The sequence below is a fragment of the Siphateles boraxobius genome, unplaced genomic scaffold (assembly GCF_051911475.1).
Source record: "Siphateles boraxobius isolate OS27281-9 unplaced genomic scaffold, OSU_SipBor_1 65, whole genome shotgun sequence".
Classification (NCBI taxonomy): domain Eukaryota; kingdom Metazoa; phylum Chordata; class Actinopteri; order Cypriniformes; family Leuciscidae; genus Siphateles; species Siphateles boraxobius.
Genome location: NW_027509192.1, coordinates 20929302 through 20947353, shown reverse-complemented (window position 1 = coordinate 20947353; position 18052 = coordinate 20929302). Strand labels below are relative to the sequence as shown.

At 37.7% G+C, this 18052-nt stretch overlaps 1 protein-coding gene across 2 annotated transcripts in view; it reads right to left on the bottom strand.

Moving 5' to 3' along the window:
• The window catches only part of ano3 (anoctamin 3), a 222781-nt gene extending 208964 nt beyond the window's left edge, over positions 1-13817 (bottom strand). For both annotated transcript variants that reach the window (XM_077211435.1, XM_077211436.1), the window contains exon 1: positions 12769-13817. In XM_077211435.1, the coding sequence (XP_077067550.1) occupies positions 12769-12865 (97 nt within the window). In that variant the 5' untranslated portion in view covers positions 12866-13817. The remainder of the gene's footprint in view (positions 1-12768) is intronic.
• Positions 13818-18052: the final 4235 nt, after the last annotated feature.

Here is an 18052-nt window from a genome sequence, read left to right as displayed (position 1 = left end):
GACAAATTTCCACTCAGTGACAAACAGAATGGACAATAAAGTTCAACTCAACTCATGATCGAGTCGACACATACCATCAAACATATCGGAACTATTTTGATTCTGCAAAGAATTCTATATTTTAAATTGAAATGGAGGAGATTATGAAGAGAAATGGTTAGAGATTAGGAGGAAACTGTGGCTTTACCGAGCTCAATGGCTCTGGCCAAGCTGTCTGTGATATAAACAAAATGTTATCGGCTAGTTTAAAAAATGGGAGGAGCTGTTCGATATGTCCCGCCCTGTTTTCCTTTTTCAGTGGAAATTACATCAACACACCGAATAATGCTGCACGTTTCAAGGCCTGTCAGTGGGCCTTTAGAGAAACCACACCATATGGCTACTTAGAAAAGCAGGATAAGTGAACAAAACTATTTCTGTCCATACATTTTAAATTGAAAATCAAGCAGTTAACATGGGTTTCTGGCTGTGCGGTGGTTATTCTGATCTTTTGCAGTGTAGCACAAACAGATTGGCCAGACACAAGCACTTCCTGCGACATGGGCAACTCTCCAGCAATTGCGAGTTAGTAGGAGGCTGATGGCATCAACATCTCTGTGCTTTGTACCATATTCAGTTCTGGTTCTCATGATTGTATACACACTCAAACAATGAAACTATATGCAAGATGTAACTGACAGGACAGGCGAGCTTTTAAACTATAGTTAGGTATACTAGATCGATAAAAAAAGAGAGGGCCCACTTTCAGGGAGAGATGGCTTCCTTCACAGGGGAGCTGTGAATTTGTGTATCGCACAACATCCCGTGAACCACAGACTTGCCACCTGTCATGTTACATAACACACAGATGGGGATGAGAATGACCGTGGATCACGGACACCAGACAGACCAATCCAATTGATTATTTAAAACTAGAACCTGTGATCTGTGATTGTCAAATCAAAAATGTGTTCAACTGGCAGGTATGAAAATTAAATTCATATATACATACATACCCTAATTAGTTTCCATGGTTATGGAAAACTCTAAACTGGCTTAGAAATGTATGTAAATATTTAAAATGGAAAAATTATTGAGAAACCGTTGAAATTTCTACAGTGAATATATAAATATATATATATATATATATATATATATATATATATATATATATATATATATATATATATATATATATATATATATATATGTCTGGACCAGAGCAGACTGTGAACCCAGACTTCATTCACCCCAATGGAAAGCATGTTTACACTGTCTGAATCGTTCCCTATCCCCCATATAGTGCACTATGTGCCATTCACCATGTAGAAAATAGTAAATGTTTGACAAATGACAGATTTTAGCCGCAGCTCCATTGTCTAATTAGCATAGTGGGCGGGACACTTCAGATTCTAGAGAGCATTTGATTGGACAAAATCTGATGAGAAGCTAAAGTGCAGAGTGATGTCATCAAAATCACTGCTCCATATTGGTAGAAGTGAGAGACTGTAAGTTTTAAATGCTTATATGTTCTAAATGTGAATCTTGTAATTGTTTTGGAGCACACAGTTAGGCTAAAATATTCATACTAAAAGCCAAAATACTTCCATTTTGATTTCATGGAGGCTTAAACAGTGAGGTCTTTATTACGGCTTCCAGTCTTTGTTTCCAAGAAGGACTCTGATGGTTTGTTGCTTGTATGTGGAAGTGAGGCGTATAAAGTTTCACCGCCGCCGAGGCATCTATCAGTTTATTGCTTTCTGTTATTGTGCTGGTTGGAATTGATTTTGGTGCTCCACTGAGTCTTCAATGGCTTGAAGATGTCAGCAGCACAGTAGCTATTATACCTCTCATGGTAGCAGCTGAGAAATGGTGGTTATTTGGCACGGGCTGGTCTTTGATCTCGATATTAATTCTTGTCATATTTCTCATGTGTCTGCCACATGTGGTTCCTCTTGAATGAAAGGGTGCTGGTCAAGTTCTGGCTGTGATAGTTGTTTGGCTGTTTGGTTGTCAGATCTCTTCTGTTCAAGTTTCAATAGTCCAGCCATCATCAGATTGTGCTAAATGTAACCCAGAGATGGCACATCCACAAATTGTGATATACTGTCTGAAATGTATGTACAGTAACTAAAAAATAGTAAAAGTTGAGTTCCTATCTAAGTGGTTGATTGCTGTGCAACTTCCTGGTGTCAGGATACACCTTCCTATCAGTCCATTGGGAAGCTGAGGGTGTTTTCAGAGCTGTAAGAGATTGTTTGCTTTGTTCAGAAACAGGTAGTTAAACTGTTACAGTTAAGTCAATTGGATTTTCTTCTTGGTTCGATTTTCTGTCACAAGGCAACATTTCAACATTCTGGGATTCTGCTCATGGCATCATCCATCAAACTTTCGTTACACACACACCACACACTTATACGAATGTACTGTATATAAGCCTTTATACCCCTATTAACTGATAATTTATATATATATATATACAAATCTTGGAGATGGGCAATTATACAACTATTTAAGATGAAGAGGCAATTTTTGGTTTCAACTGCGATAACTAATGTGCTCATCCAGAGACAGAGACTGATGCTTTTTCCATAAAAACTTTCCAATTATGAATTATAATAAAGCTTGGTTCATTGGTCTCTTGGATCGGATTACTTTCTCACCACAAGTGAACCGACCCAGAGATTGACTTCAATTGGGCTGAGACCACCTTGTTCAGGTGATCTCCAGCCGATTGTTTTGGTGTGGATCCGAGCAAAATTGCTGTTTTCATTTATGCATAAATGAATTAAGAAAGGGAGAAATTGTGCCAGGTTACAAAACAAAATCTTCTAAACAAGCCAGGTGTGAGAGCCCCTGCAATATCTGAAAGATATCCAACAGTCCAAAATAGATTTATTGAAGCGTCAGCAGCTGGTATCCGCACATCTATAGTATATTTACCGTATACTTTGGATTTATCCACCCCTAAACGTCAGGTAAAAATGGCTACACAACATCCGACTTGTTGATTCAATGCTGTTTCACTGTGAAGCAGCAATGTAACAAAAATTAGACATATAGTTTTGTTCTTTTTGTAAACTTAAAATTTGTGTTACTGTCTAATTTTAGGTAGCTTAATACAGCTAAAGTTATCCAGCTGAAAAGTTTCCCCCTTTTCTGGTTTAGTTAATGACATTAAATTCATTGTGTCTCCATGTGTTTAAATCCAATACTAGTTAATAAAGTAGCACAAAGTTCGTTCTGAGCTATATTAGCTCCAGAAAACTATGTGTTGTACATTAAGTTTTAACAAATATTTATTTTTATTTTTATGAATACTTAAAGTCCACATTAATCCGGATATATCTGAAAATGGTGTTTTGGTTTCACACTGCTCTTGGTCCACAATATAATTTTCAAGTGTTTTCCAAAATTTGCTTGTCCACACATGAAACGCTTAAATAATGCTTAAATAATCTTACTGTGCATAAAACGTTATAAAGCTCACTGAAATGATACAGAGAGATCAGACATAATAAAGTTGCCATTTTTCTTGCGCAGTCATTTTATTAGCAAAATAATAAAATATTACGGTCACAAAATTACCATTAACTATATGTTGGAACATCGCATACAATGCAACTGACCTCCTTTTTTGATGCATGATCATGTTTGACAGCAATTGTGAGTACATTTTCTGTCAGGAATGTAATATGAAGAATGAACAAAATATTTTTTAAAACACTATAAAAGTGTATACAGGCACAAAAAAAGCTAGTACAACATGGCTAGCGGTCATCTTGATTGTTTTGGGTTTTAATGGATCACATGACTGCATCACATGTAACATGTACCATCATTTTCAAATGTATCCCCTGGGATTCGTTTCCAAAAAGCTCTGTTTCCCCCCTTTATTTCCCTAATGAAAATGTTATGATTGGTTTATGTACTACAAACACTTGTCCATTAAGTCATCATAAATGTTATACAATGTAAAAAAAATATACAGAATAAGGCAGCAAAATATATTTTATTAATATATTTGTATTTTAGTTTCTTTATGAGCTATATCCAACGCTATCTCTCGACCAATTTGTACGAATTCGTACGAGTGAGTAAAAAGGTGGCTAACAAATTCGTACGATTTGGTTTAGGGGCGGGGTCAGGGGTAGGTCATTCGTACAAATTCATGCGAATTGGGCAACTTGTAAAAAATGTAAGATTTAGCAAAAATCTTACGAATTCGTACGAGTGAGGTCGTATGAATTCGTACGAATTAGCCACCTCGTAAAATTTCAACGAATTGCTGTGAGATCGGGCTGGCAATATCACATGAGTAACAGTGCGATATGGCTGTATATCAGCACGCCTTCGGCCTAGGCGAATCGATATACAGCCATATCACACTGCTACGGGTTTGATATTGCGTTTATACAACAGTTTGACAGCACATGTGAGTAAATAAATAAGAAACAACAAAGGAGTGTCTTTAAAAACCCTCTTATGTGCAGAACTACTTCCAGAGCCGATCCGCCCTATACGCTCACTACGCAAGCTGCGTAGGGCTCCGCAAATTACTCAAGGCCCCGCCTCCCCCTCGTGCCATAGCGCGTCAAATTAATGTTTACAATATCCATGACAAAATTAAGTGAAACTATTCTTCTGGTCACGAAAAGAGGGGGGGGAAAACATGAGAGTGAATTGCGGGAAAAACAATCAGGTAAACTTGTGTTCTCTCCTCTCCAAGTTTGATGTCAGCAAAGTTAAGTTTATGTGCATTTCTACTGTGTTTTTTCGGTCTTGCTAACCTAGCTGGGCAGGCAGTCAGTGCATCTCTTGCATCACTTTGTGCCTGACAAAAGTGAGAGTAAAATACAATTATTTATTACGTTTGTTTTTGATGAACGACAAAGTGCAACAGTGTTTGTTTACTGCAGCTCGGAAAAGATAACCGCGTCGCGTGTGTTATGCGTTCATATGCGCGCGCACGAAATGAAACGCGCATTTTTCAAGCAGAAATATATGTGGAGACCACGACCAGACATACTGTACAATATATGGGCGTGAATGATGGCACTCCTCATCAAAGTACACATTATACAGTAAATATACTTTTAAAACAAGACACTGATTATCTAGTCTCAGTCAATGTGTAGTTAAAAACTCTAAACAACTGCACTAATTATACAAGATGGAAAGCAATGTATTGACAATTTGACTACTGATTTATTGGCTATATTGAATTTTAAATGTTGAATAGCTAGCTGGACATACTGGTCAATATGGATGGACATCCCTCAGTAAATATTAATCATAAATCAAAAATTGCTTCAACATGCATAATAAAAAAAACCTTTAACATGCTATGGAAAGCCATTTTAGATTTTATTCATTTACAGTTCATGCATTTTTGATATCAAGAATTTTTTTTTTTACTATTTGCAATGTGAATTCTTGATTATTTTTACTATAGGGCCCCTTAGTTACATTTTTATTAACCAATGTCTATTTTTGATATCAGGAATTACATGTTCACTTGTACAAAAGTTAATTTTTTATATCAATGATGTCATCACTCACAGGGATTATTGATATCTGCATCACTAGTTCACTAGTTAAATATTACAAGAGCCAAGTCATAGTATTAATAGTATTTTATATTTGAAAATGAATAAAAGGAAATTGGGAGCCAGTTTGAATGGGTCTGATGCAGCTTATAAAATGAGTTATCTATAATTTGCAGGTGCTATGCTTAAGTTTGTCAGTAGAGGAGATGCTGGATCATCAGCCAATATTCTATAGAAATACTCTATTCAATAAATATTGGTTGTTTGAACCTCATTCTGTTCTATATTTTTGTACTTATTCTTTGACTGTTTTGTTTAAAGGAGGGAGGATTGTATTGGGAGCACTGAAGTGTCAGGTGTGACTGTGTGTAAATGGCAATCGGTTTACATAGCTTTTGCCAAGTAAGACATGGTCCTGGATCAACATATTTTGTTGATCCTGGATCAACATTCCTGTCCCAAAATGTAGTCCTTACCCAATCCCTACCCTTAAACATAACCCTACCCATAACTTTTCCCTAAAATCAGAGGGTAATGATCAGTGAATAACACTGATGTTTAAGGACTTCACCCTGATTCTAAGCCTAAACTTGACATAAACTGTAAACTTGTCCCTCAAATCTGATTGGTTGATTGGAAAGTTGATCCAGGATCAACAAAGATGTTGATCCAGGAACATGTGGTACTTAGTGAAATCACGTTCACCCACGGGGTCAGGTAGAGGGCCCCTTAGCAGAATTTTGCTTAGGGCCCCAGGGAGGTCAGGATCGGCACTGACTACTTCCTTCCTCCATTGGATTCAAATCTCAAGTTGACAGTTTAACAGTTACTAATTTAATAGTAACAGCCTCTGTTGCCAATTCTAAACTGTCACTTTAGAACTAGTAACGAAGGAACGTTAAGTCGTTTCAATGAAGATTATTGTATTATGTAGAGTAGAGTATAATGGTATTATGAGTGAGAGATCGATTAAAGTGTATCACCTGCATCTGCAGTGTATTTGCATATATTTTTGTTTCGTATTTTTGTATCTCCCACCACATACCCCACAGCCGTCTGTCACACTTCCTACAATTATTATTAGCTGGGAATTCATCTCACACTTTCACTATTAAACGCTAAACACCAGATTTTCCATTAATTATGGAATTGTATTAGGAGAGCATTAATTAGTGTAAAATCCATTATCAACACTCAAATGAATGATTTTCATTATAATCAAAATGCATTTTCCTGGCATAAGTCTGCAAAAATGTGATAAGATATGCCAGTGACGGAGTCTGTGGCCAAACATGCTTTGATGTGGACATACTGTAACTGAATTTAAAATCCACTCTTCTAGTACAGGCCTAAACATCAAAGAGTGTTTTTCTCTCTATTCCCATCACATCTCACCTTCACTGACTGGGATATTTCTTTCTCTTGCCGTCTTCCTTTGTAATGTCCACACATCACTCTTATATCAAGGGAATGCACTATTTGGAGAAAATCTTTCATTTAACTGGACAGATTTGTCAAAATAAAAATATTATATATTTTTTTTAGAGAAAGCCTTTAAAACAAATAAGAACTCAACAAGAAAGTGAGAGAGAAAGGGAAAGGTAGAATGCCTGTTTCCTGCTGTAGTTATTTTGTCATTCAGCACTTAGAGACAGGCGAGGTTCTAGGGTCACTGGATACTTGGGGCTTACGCAGACCTCTGTGAGCTTCAGGGGCCATTCTTTAATGCAGAACTGCAATCCTTGCTGACAGCAAAAACAGTTCAAACCAGCCGAAACAGGTTTGCTGGTATCTCAGCTTGGTCAGTCTATTTGTTGTTTATCCCAAAAAAAACTAAAAAACAATAACTCTTTCCCCGTTTGTTTGTTTAAGTTGCCAGCCACTGCCAGCATTTTTTATAATTTTCACAAAAGTTTCACTTCCCCCAGAATATTTTGTTGTATGAATGAACAGTGAATATCTGAGAGTACAGTTCTATGTAACGATAAGTTTGCCCTATGCAGATAATTCAGTGAGATTTGACTGTATTGCTGCTATATGTCCTGAAATTGCATATGAATAAAGCTGAAATACAGTGCACTCTTTCCTTCATGTCAACAGGTCTACTTCTGAACTTGAGTCATTTCACAATCACATACTTAAACCAAGTGCTTCTGCTTCTCTCCACACTACTGTAAAGTTTTCTCATCGGTGAATGACAAATGATGTGATCAAATAATGTTGTCTCTGGGTTGAATTGTATGCTTTCAATGCTAGCAGGCTAAAGTTAGAATTTCCCAGGTCACCTCTTGCACCTTTAACAAAGTTCGGGAGAAACACCTTCAAATGATCTACCCAATCAGCACGCGAGGAGGCCTATATCAAGCGTGGCGTCAGTTCTGGCAGGTCACGTTAGTCAAGCTCGCATCAGCTGATTCTCAGATGATCCACGCCTACCTATAGGAATACAATGCCTACCACATCATCTCTATATATAAGGCCCATTCATGATCTATTTAAGTTCAGACGTCATACTAACAAAGAGCTACGCTTCTAACTACTTTAAGAGCTGTAAAAGATTAGAAGATTAGAAAAATGTATTAATCCCCGTAAGCGGAAACTCATTTGCCACCATTGAATGTTAGAAACAACACAAATAGACAATTGAAGATTAAAAAATAACAACAGTCAATACATACAAAGAATCACACAACTTAACCTAACTGCAGTAGGAATAAAAGACCTTCTACATCGCTCTGTAGAACACTGAGGCATCACTGATCTTCCACTCACTTTTAAGTCCACTAAAGATACAGTGTTGTGGATGACCTTTAAAAGACAGAATCATTTTTAATTTTTCCCTTGTTCTCTTTTCCACAATGACCTCAAGTGATTAAGGCCAATAACCGAACCAGCCTTTCTAATCAATTTATTAATCCTATTTTTATCATCTAAAGTGATAATAGTTCAACCACACAACTTTGCATTCTATTTGCGAATGTATTGTTTTGGGAAACACTTAATTGTTGAACTATGTTGGTACTGATGGAACATCTAGTAGGCCTACAATCTATACCTGACATCCATGTATGTATAAAACATGTATTCTACATCTTTTAAAATGAAAGTGTCGTTTGTAAAGAGTGCTGTAGAATCCCAGCGGAACCTCAGAGAATGATTTAAGAGCGAGACTGATTGAATAAAATATCTGAAAATAAAGCAAACCAATGGGGAACAAAATAGTGAGTCCTGATGTTATGTTTGTTATTTACCAGTGGCGGCTGGTGGGTTTTAAAAAGAGGAGGCACACAATGTTTAGCGCTCAGATCCCCTCCCAAGGATTTTTTTTTTAAATGCTTTAAATTGCTTTTTTGGTCACTTTTAGGCGGAAAATGTACAGAAAATGACACATATACAGCAAGACAATATAAACATAATTTCACTCACCTAGCCCATCACTTGAAGCAAAAATCCCCCCCTCTGGGAAACCGGAAATGTCCAGTTTAAAGGGTAACTAAACCCTAAACCAACTTTTTTTAGTTAATGATCTGTAAGAATGGGGCTTTATTAGTACTGCTCATTGATTCAAGTAACTTTTTTGACATTTGTGTATAAAGTGTTTTAATTCTACAATATGGTGTAAAAACGTCTGAGTGCTGCCCTCTTCAGGTTGATAGGCGGCTACTGCAGTTGAATTTTCCTATTGGATGTTTGGGGTGGTTTGTGACGTAAGGGGTTGTTGGTGAGGTAGGCAAGGTCCATACAGACAGATGCGTCTCAGGTGCACGCCCCCCTCCACTGGGCTCTGCCCCACTTTTCCAGCATTTTTCAAATATTGCCAGTGGGTGGAGTCAGACTCTGACCAGGGGTTTAGTTACCCTTTAAAAGAGCACGTTTGGCTGTTTAGTGAAGCTGACTGCTGTAGCCTATATATTAGCTTACCTTATAGGTGGGGTCTTTCATTTTTAATTTAGCTGTTGTTCAAATGGTAGTTTGATTAATTTGTTTGCGATACAATATTCAATATCTCTACTCTCCATATGTAGTTAGTACATCAGCGGTAGCAGTTCAGCCATGTTACTTTTCTCAACACTCCTAATCGCTGAAAGCTAAACAATCGATTTTATTTTTTATACGAATGGAGGCACAAGTCTCCGGCTATGGATTTGCCTCCCCCTCCCTTTCTCTATCCCCTCAAAACTTTGGGTAGTCTGTGCCTCCCTTGCCTCCCCTTATGAGCCGCCACAGTTATTTACAGCAATAATCAGACATTAATTCAATCCTGAACAAATGAATTAGAAGTTATTATATTACTCCAGCCCTGAATGACGTCAATAACAACAGTTCCAAGTTGTTTAAACAACACGGTTTGAATGTCATGACTAGCCAGTTAATTTCTCCAACGATGCATTGAACGATGGAAGTTAGGCAGCTAGATATGTCGTTGAATGGGAAACACACCCCAAATCAATCAATTTGCACAGTGTTGCACTGTCTGTCATTTGTGACAAAAAATCCTGTCAAAAAATCGTATTTCTGTAGTAAAACTTGAAGTGTGAGTGTGCAGCCTGCATGGTCCATTTATGGTCCTAATAAACTATTATGGTATCCATATTATCACTCTGATATATTCGTATAAGTCTGTAAAGTTATCGTAAAGGTAGTTGGTGCGGCGCCCTACAAAGGGTCAACCATAAACTGGGACCATAATCCCCCTCAGGATGCTCATTCCTCACTGTTGCACAATTCTGACATCAGTTTAGTTTTGTGGAGACCTTTGTGGATTTCAAGCCTTTGCTTCAGGGGGAATGCCAATGTAATAAGTGTGCTGGAAGTCGCTTTGGATAAAAGCATTGGCTAAATGACTGCTTACTGTAATAAAAAGATATCACACATTTATGTGTTTTTTATCGAATACCTGAAAAAAGACCTGTCATTAGCTTTACCTCTGCCCTGGAATGAGCACGAGTCATAAATAATTAACTATGAGTCATTAAAAAGCTTTAATGCTTGCGATAATCTGTATATTCGCTCTTAGATCGATAGCTAATGACCGTGACAGAGTCACGTCTAGCTGAGGATGTGAAGTGGCTCTATAAATACATGCCACTGTCATTATGTTTCAAGGGGAAATGTGTTATACAGTGGCACAGAAGGAAATCGCTTCAAATAATGAGAGAAAATGTTCCTTTCTGCATTTATTGGTTGGCCTTGCTTTAAACTCGTGACATTGGTTGTGCCAATTTTGCTGTATTGGGATGTACAAGAAATGCTGTCACACTGTAGCCTATCACCCTCCTCTATAGTCATGCCCGTCTCAGTTACTATTATAGCCCTATAAATCTTTCCAGCACATTTCTGCCGTCAGCAAGCCTGTAGAAAATTAATCAGGATGAGTGAGTTACCTAGGGAATTATTGCATAATGTCTGGATTAACAGTGATTTTAGATCTAGTAATTATATTAAGTGGTCCAAAAAAATCCAGAACGGTAATAATAGTAACTTTTCCATTATTATTTATTTGGATAAATACTTTTCCTTGTAGTATAAAGAAAAAAGCAAATTCTTCAAATGTGTGATATGGTCACATTAGATGTTGTAAACTTTTCTTCTACTTCTACTTCCTCTTGTTGTTATTAGTAGTTTAATTGTTATCATTATTATTATGTTTAATTGTTTTAAAATTACATTTCCATTAAAAAGTGTATAAATATATGAGAAGGTTGAGATATTCATGGTTAATTGTATCGTCCACTGCTAACAGGGTAATGGGATAGAAAAAAGGCAATATTCTGGGTAACACTTTACAATAAGGTTCATTAGTTAACATTATTTAACATTAGTTAGCATGAGCTAATAAACTGCACTTATACAGCATTTATTATTAATCTTTGTTAATGTTAATTTCAACATTTACTAATACTTTATTAAAACCCTGCTAACATTAGTTAATGCACTGTGAACTAACATGAACAAAAAATGAACAGCTGTATTTGTATTAACAAAGATGAACAAATACAGTTACAAATGTATTTGCTCATGTTTAGTTCATGTTAGTTAATACATTAGCTAATGTTAACTAATGAACCTTAGTGTAAAGTGTTACCATATTATGGATGGATTTGGTTCTCAAAGCTAAAATGCTGCAGAAAATTGATGCAAAAATAACAATCTGAACAATTTTCACTCAAGTACACAGACTACTCGTTACTAAGTGACAATGCAGTTCTGTCTTACAGTCTTTTGACCCTTTCAATCTCTCATTTCAGTATCTGTAATAACATCTTTTAATATTAGTCATGAAAGGTTTTTGTTTACACTGACCTCATTCTGAGAACTGTAATCATATTTGTTTGTGTTACTGAATCTAATATCTTCTATACAAGAATCAAATGCACTTTATCAAAACAAATTGTAATGTATGCCTCTAATATCACAACATGCTCTAAAGTAGTTTTCCTTTCATCCCATGGAGAGCAACTAAAACCTGCAAAATAGGCTCTTTTTTGTCTATCTCGCTGTAATCACACCAATTTAGTCAGAATCTTCCTGAGAGCAGCGCTTTTTTTTAACGCAGTGTGATTTAATAGGCAGATGACCACTTAGTGTGGATGGCGACCCCATTAAACAAGATCAGGGAAAATCAATGGAAAGTGTTTTTTCTTAACCCAGAGTCAAACTATGTTTTTTTTTATTTTATTTTTTTTATTCTGCTTCATGTTACTGATCACCAAAACTGCAAATATGAGAACAAGAGTGGACCAACATACATTCAAATGCAAAGAAAACTCAAATGCCAAAAATAAATTAGTTACAGATTAGAGCTTGTTGTTGTTGAACATATGAGTAGCTATGATATCAAAACAGAGAGATATCCCTGATCTATTAATATACTAATAAAATGTATATCCTTACAGTTATGGGATCAAACAAGGACAATCAAAATATATCATATAGCCTATGACATTAAATATATATACAGAATATGTATATGAAAACTTCTCCTATACACATTCAAATCCATGAGATCTAAATGCGAAAAAGCAAAATAATTGTCTCACTCGTGATCGAGCCTATTCTATTCACGATATTATATTGCAGTGTCATTCAGTATATTCGCCAAACACTTAATCGTGAAGTTGATCATATCACGAAAGCATCTCCAAAACGGGACATGAAGTGCAGAAGCCCACAGCCGCACTTTCCCCCAAAACACGTTATCACACACACAAACCCCCGCAAAAACAGCGCTCACACTGACCCTTCTGCTGCTTGAAGGACTGTATGGATCCAGAATGATGCACCATGGTGATTCCCGATAGAGATCCTCGCGGACAGAAGATGAGGGCAGGATACATGGGAAAGTATGGAGCGATCGCGTAGGTGTCTCTCCTCTGCGCAACCCAACACCTATCTAGCCTCGCACGCCACCATCCGGGGTTGTTGTCATGGTTACGGGCTGTAAGAGGATGGATGGATGGACACCCTTCAGCGGCTCGATAGAAGAATGACCCTTGTTCTGGAGGGCGTTCTCACGGGACGTGTTGTTGCGCTGTTTTTAATTGGTGGACACATGCACATATGCGTCAGACTGACGGCTAGCTTTTAGGTCGCGTCCTTCTCTTTATTCGACATAACGTTGCGATTGTAAAGACGCGTTGTCAACTGTGTCAAGTTAAAAACAGTTAAACTTTTAAAAGAATATCTCCCATGCGTTCTGTTCAAGAACGCGTGGGTATTAGGTGAAGAGACTGACTCGATTCGTGACTCAAGGGGGGTCGTGTCAATGACATAACCAGGGAATGCAGAAATTATAATTTCAAACTATTTGTCCCATGTTGTAGGATAATTTCGTCCATAATTTTTAATTTGTTAAGGCATAGTTTTCACCAGTGGTGTAAAATTGGAAAAGTGTGCCCAAAAATACCACAGTTGCAGCAGTTGTGAAATCATATTATTGAATATGACCTCTTTCAAGGAGGCTTCCACTCTTGACAAGTTCTTGTGTTAAAAAAGCAACATAATATACTCTCACCAAACATCTTTGAACAGAGCAAAAGAGAGTTTGCTTGAAGACATTATTGGTTATTAACTAATTACATTTGTTTTACAGTAATAAAACATGTCAGGTTATGTCCCCTATAATTCAAAGGTGCAATGTGTACTATTTCTGAGGATCTATTGACAGAAATGCAATATAAGATCCATAACTATGTTTTCAGTGGTGTATAAAGACCTTGCATAATGAACTGTTATGTTTGTATTACCTTAGAATGAGACATTGATATCTCCATAACCGTGGGCGCCCCCTTCTATGGAGGTTGACATATTGTGTCGTCATGTTTCTACAGTAGCCCTAAATGGACAAACGCGTTTTGTTAATATGTTGCTCTTCCTGCAAGGAAGCAAGCTTAGTTCAGCGAATAAAACACTGACACAATGATGAACAAGTAACAATAATATTCGCAATAACATATAGTTTTATGGAATAATTAAGTAAACATAATTTCTTAATTTATCCTTGTAAAGTAACCTGATTGCTGAACTGGCTACTCTCTGCTGTCACAGACGATGACATTATTTTCCTGTCCCACCATAACTTTTGTTGGTTGCAATTCGTAACCTCACCACTAGATGCCGCTAAAAATTACACACTGCACCTTTAAGGCAGTGTAGGCGATTTGCTCCAGAAACAATTGAAAAGATAAAAGTCTCTTCACATCCTAAAGGCAATCACCAAGTAATGGAATAATGTATTAATATGTATATATTTGTGACTGAATCCTCTTAGGAGGATATCATTCACCTGTGCATAATTTATTAAGCCCCCTCCCCTTTCTTGTTATATAAGGGATGTGTAGTGGCCACTTGGTATGCGTCTTGGTATCGCCCTTGTGATGTCATCCGTGGTCGCCGCAGGTATGTGATTTGTGTGGAGTGAACTCGTGTTTCTCGTACTGTGCAGGCGGGTGATGTGAATTTCTCTCGTTGTCAGGCTTAGACTGTAAGATGTTCTTTCCATCTGCTGTGTGCTGGCTGCTCACTCCTCACAGGTATGTATAGCCATTGGCTTATAACAATACGCTTTTGACCGCGACTGCCTATTTATGATTTGTTTTGTCCTCGGTGGCATTGATAGCACGTCACTTACATGGTCCTGACTGAGCCACTGTATTGCAATATGGTGTGCGACTACGAAGCGGTTTGTGTGCAGGATCATCCTGTGGTATGTAGGATTATAGTTTGTGTATTGGTAATGTGTTTTTCTCTTTAATCTAAATGCAGTTTCTTTATGCTCTGCAGGTCTCCCCTGCATAATTGAGGGTCTCTTGGGGTATTTGTGGGAATTGAGCATCGACATTGAATTGTGATCACGTATAATTACGACTGCGTCGCTGTTTTGCCTCGACCTTCATCACGATCGCAACCATTAAGCTACTGTGATTCTGGTTTACGTTACTTGAGGATCGTTTCCCAATTTGGCAGCTGGCCCGGACCTCCAGATACCTCTCCTGTTGGTTAAATTGCTTTCTTTAAATTGAGTGTATTTATTGTGTGTATGAGTAGATGCAGATTGATGGTGTTCATCATTATTATTATATGGTCAATGCAGGAGTTTCACTTTGAAGTTTTGGCTATTCATTAGTCAATATTGACAAACATAATAAACTTTTCTATTTTTATACGACCTATGTCTTCTCACCCACTCATTCAAGACGAACCTGTGTGCCCTTAGGGCTATTATTTCCCCGGTTGTCCGGGGTGGCGTAGTCGATCTTGTGTTACCATTGCTGGCCTCTTTCTTTTTAAGAGTGTGGTAAACACCTCTCTAATCGCTCGCACCGCAACGCTATATATATATATATATATATATATATATATATATATATATATATATATATTGTATGTGAAAGGGGTAGGACCATTAAATGTTTGTCCAATCAATCCATCTGGTCCAAATGCAATGATTGGATGTTCTTACTGCCTGTCAGTGTAATGCATTTTTATCCCTTCATGCACCTGCTTGCGCAGACATCACATGTCATCAGTCTGTTTCATGCTATGCAGACTTGTAGACACAGCAGTCATCTTTTACTGTTCATCCTGAACCAGAACAACAAGCTTATCCTGAGTTCACACCATACACTGCAATCTGGTAGAGATGGAAACCCTTGACATTATCCTCAGAGCGTTTTGTGACTCAAATGTAAGAGTTTCAATGTCAACACTATCAATGTTGAAATTAACCTGCAGCAGTCAGGTGGTATAGGTCAGAGCTCTTTAAGTTGTTTATGTTCATTATTATGACATGACGTAGTTTAACACTTTTGTTTGCTTTTGGCTCTAAAGGGAGGATGGGATTTCATGCTTTCAAAACTAGTTCTAGCTTGCTTTTGCTAGAATCTCTGAAAATACCTGCCCTACTTACCAGAACCCAATAACTGAAACTATGGCTATGTTCACACTATCAGTCCAAATCCGATGTTTTGTAAATTAGATTGGAATCTGCTCTTAAAGGGGTCATCAGATGCAATGTTTCACTTTTATATGGTGTTTGCATATAAAACAAATGAACATAATGAACAAATGACAAATGAAGTCTTTGGACGCCTCAGATTTAAAGTTATTTGCTGTCAAAGTGACGCCAAAATGAATGGGAGTCAATGGAATGCTAACAGCAGGTGAAGTTCTGCTACAATGGCGGCCCCCGTGAGGCTTCAGTTTCCAGCTGATGGATTAACCCCTTGATATTTCCACCCTCAGACATTTGTATACTTTCTGAGAGGCAGGTTGCCATGGCAGCACGTTACCTTGACATGCTCCACGGAAGAGAGGGGTGGGGTGAGCAGTTGCTCATTATCATTTAAAGAGACATGCACCTGAACGGGTCGCTGTGAACAGAGCTGTTTTTGAGGAGGTAAAAAGAGGGTTGTTTTACACAACCATTTGAGGTATTTTAACCAAAGTATGTTACAAACTTTACATGAAGACCCTTAAGAATCCTGACTGCGCCCACACTGTGTATCACAACAGTTCAGATTTGATTTGTGTGTCCCATGTGTCCCGTTTTCCAGAATATCTGCATTGGTTTCTGGAGTTTGCAATAGCCTACACATGTTGTCTTAAAACATGACAATGTGTAGCCGCAGCACTGGACTAAGATGGTAGAAATGTGCATGGCTTTATTCCCACTGCTCTCAAAATTCAAAAACCACGTAGAGTATGGAAGTAAAATAATGCCAAATGTTTTTGAAACAAAAAGCATGTTGAATTGCACTACTTGAAAAAAATATGCATTGCATTAACCCTGCTTGTATTTTAATGCATTGTATTTTTAGGGCTTGCATTTTTATGGGCTGAAATTTAGCATGGTTGAATATTTAAGCTGTGAATATTTAAATTCAAAACATTTCAAACACATTTTCATTAGTAAAATTTCAATAATCCATATTCACCTTTCATATTGCACTTCCAAAATATTCAAACTGATTAAAAATACAACCTATAATATTCAACAGGCGGTTTTCAGTCCATTATTTCACTTTGCAAATTCGCTTCCACAAATTCAGTGGTTCAAATTCGACAGTAAATTCAACGTTGACATCCAGGAACTGCAGGAAAACCAGTAGATTACCGAGCATAATCTCCATCTTCGGTTAGTCGACCTCACCAGCAGGGGGTGCAAGTGCGTGTTGTTGACGAAGAAAGAGCAACAGTTAGAGCAAGCCATTCATTCATAAAAACCCATCTCAAAGTTCAAAGTTTTATTTGCCATTTGTAAGGCACAAAAGAATTTGTACACATACATAGGACTGGTACTGCATCACCCTTAGAGTCAAAAAACAAAGTGCACCAGTGCTTGCTAACCATTACTAAATATCCCCTATTTATATGAATTTGCCATTAGTCTCACTGCTGCTGGATAAAAGCTGTTATAAAAGCGTGTTCTGTGTGTGATGATACTGTCCGCTCTTGTATGTCTCAGGCTATAGGATTTGTATCTGGGCCTCAATAGTGAATGCGCTGGATGATGAATGTCACTATGTATGGACTGAGCTTTCTTCTTACAGCGCTCTATAAACAGTGTGGTTATGGGTGGGAGGTTAGTCCCAATGATTCTCTCTGCAGTCTTTATAGTTCTTGGAGAGACTTCTCTGCCTATGTAGCATTTCCAAACCACACGATGATGCCATATGTCAAGACACTCTCTATGAGTCCTCTATAGGCATGAGTAAGAGAGCACACCTCAAGCCCAGCCTTCTTTAAAAGCCTGATAAAATAAAGGCGTTTTTGAGCTTTCTTCACTGTGGTAACAGTGTTTGTAGTCCAGCTCAAGTTAGATGTCAAATGCAGGCCAAGGAATTTATGGTTGTCGGCCCTCTCCACCACAGTACCCTTGATGGTGAGAGGCTGCAGAGGAGGGTTTTCTTCCTAAAATCTATGACGAGCTCCCTGGTCTTGTCTACATTGAGGGACAGGTCATTTTCCTCTCCATAGTCAATTATGTCATTGACCAGCTCCCTGTACCCTGTCTCATCCCCACC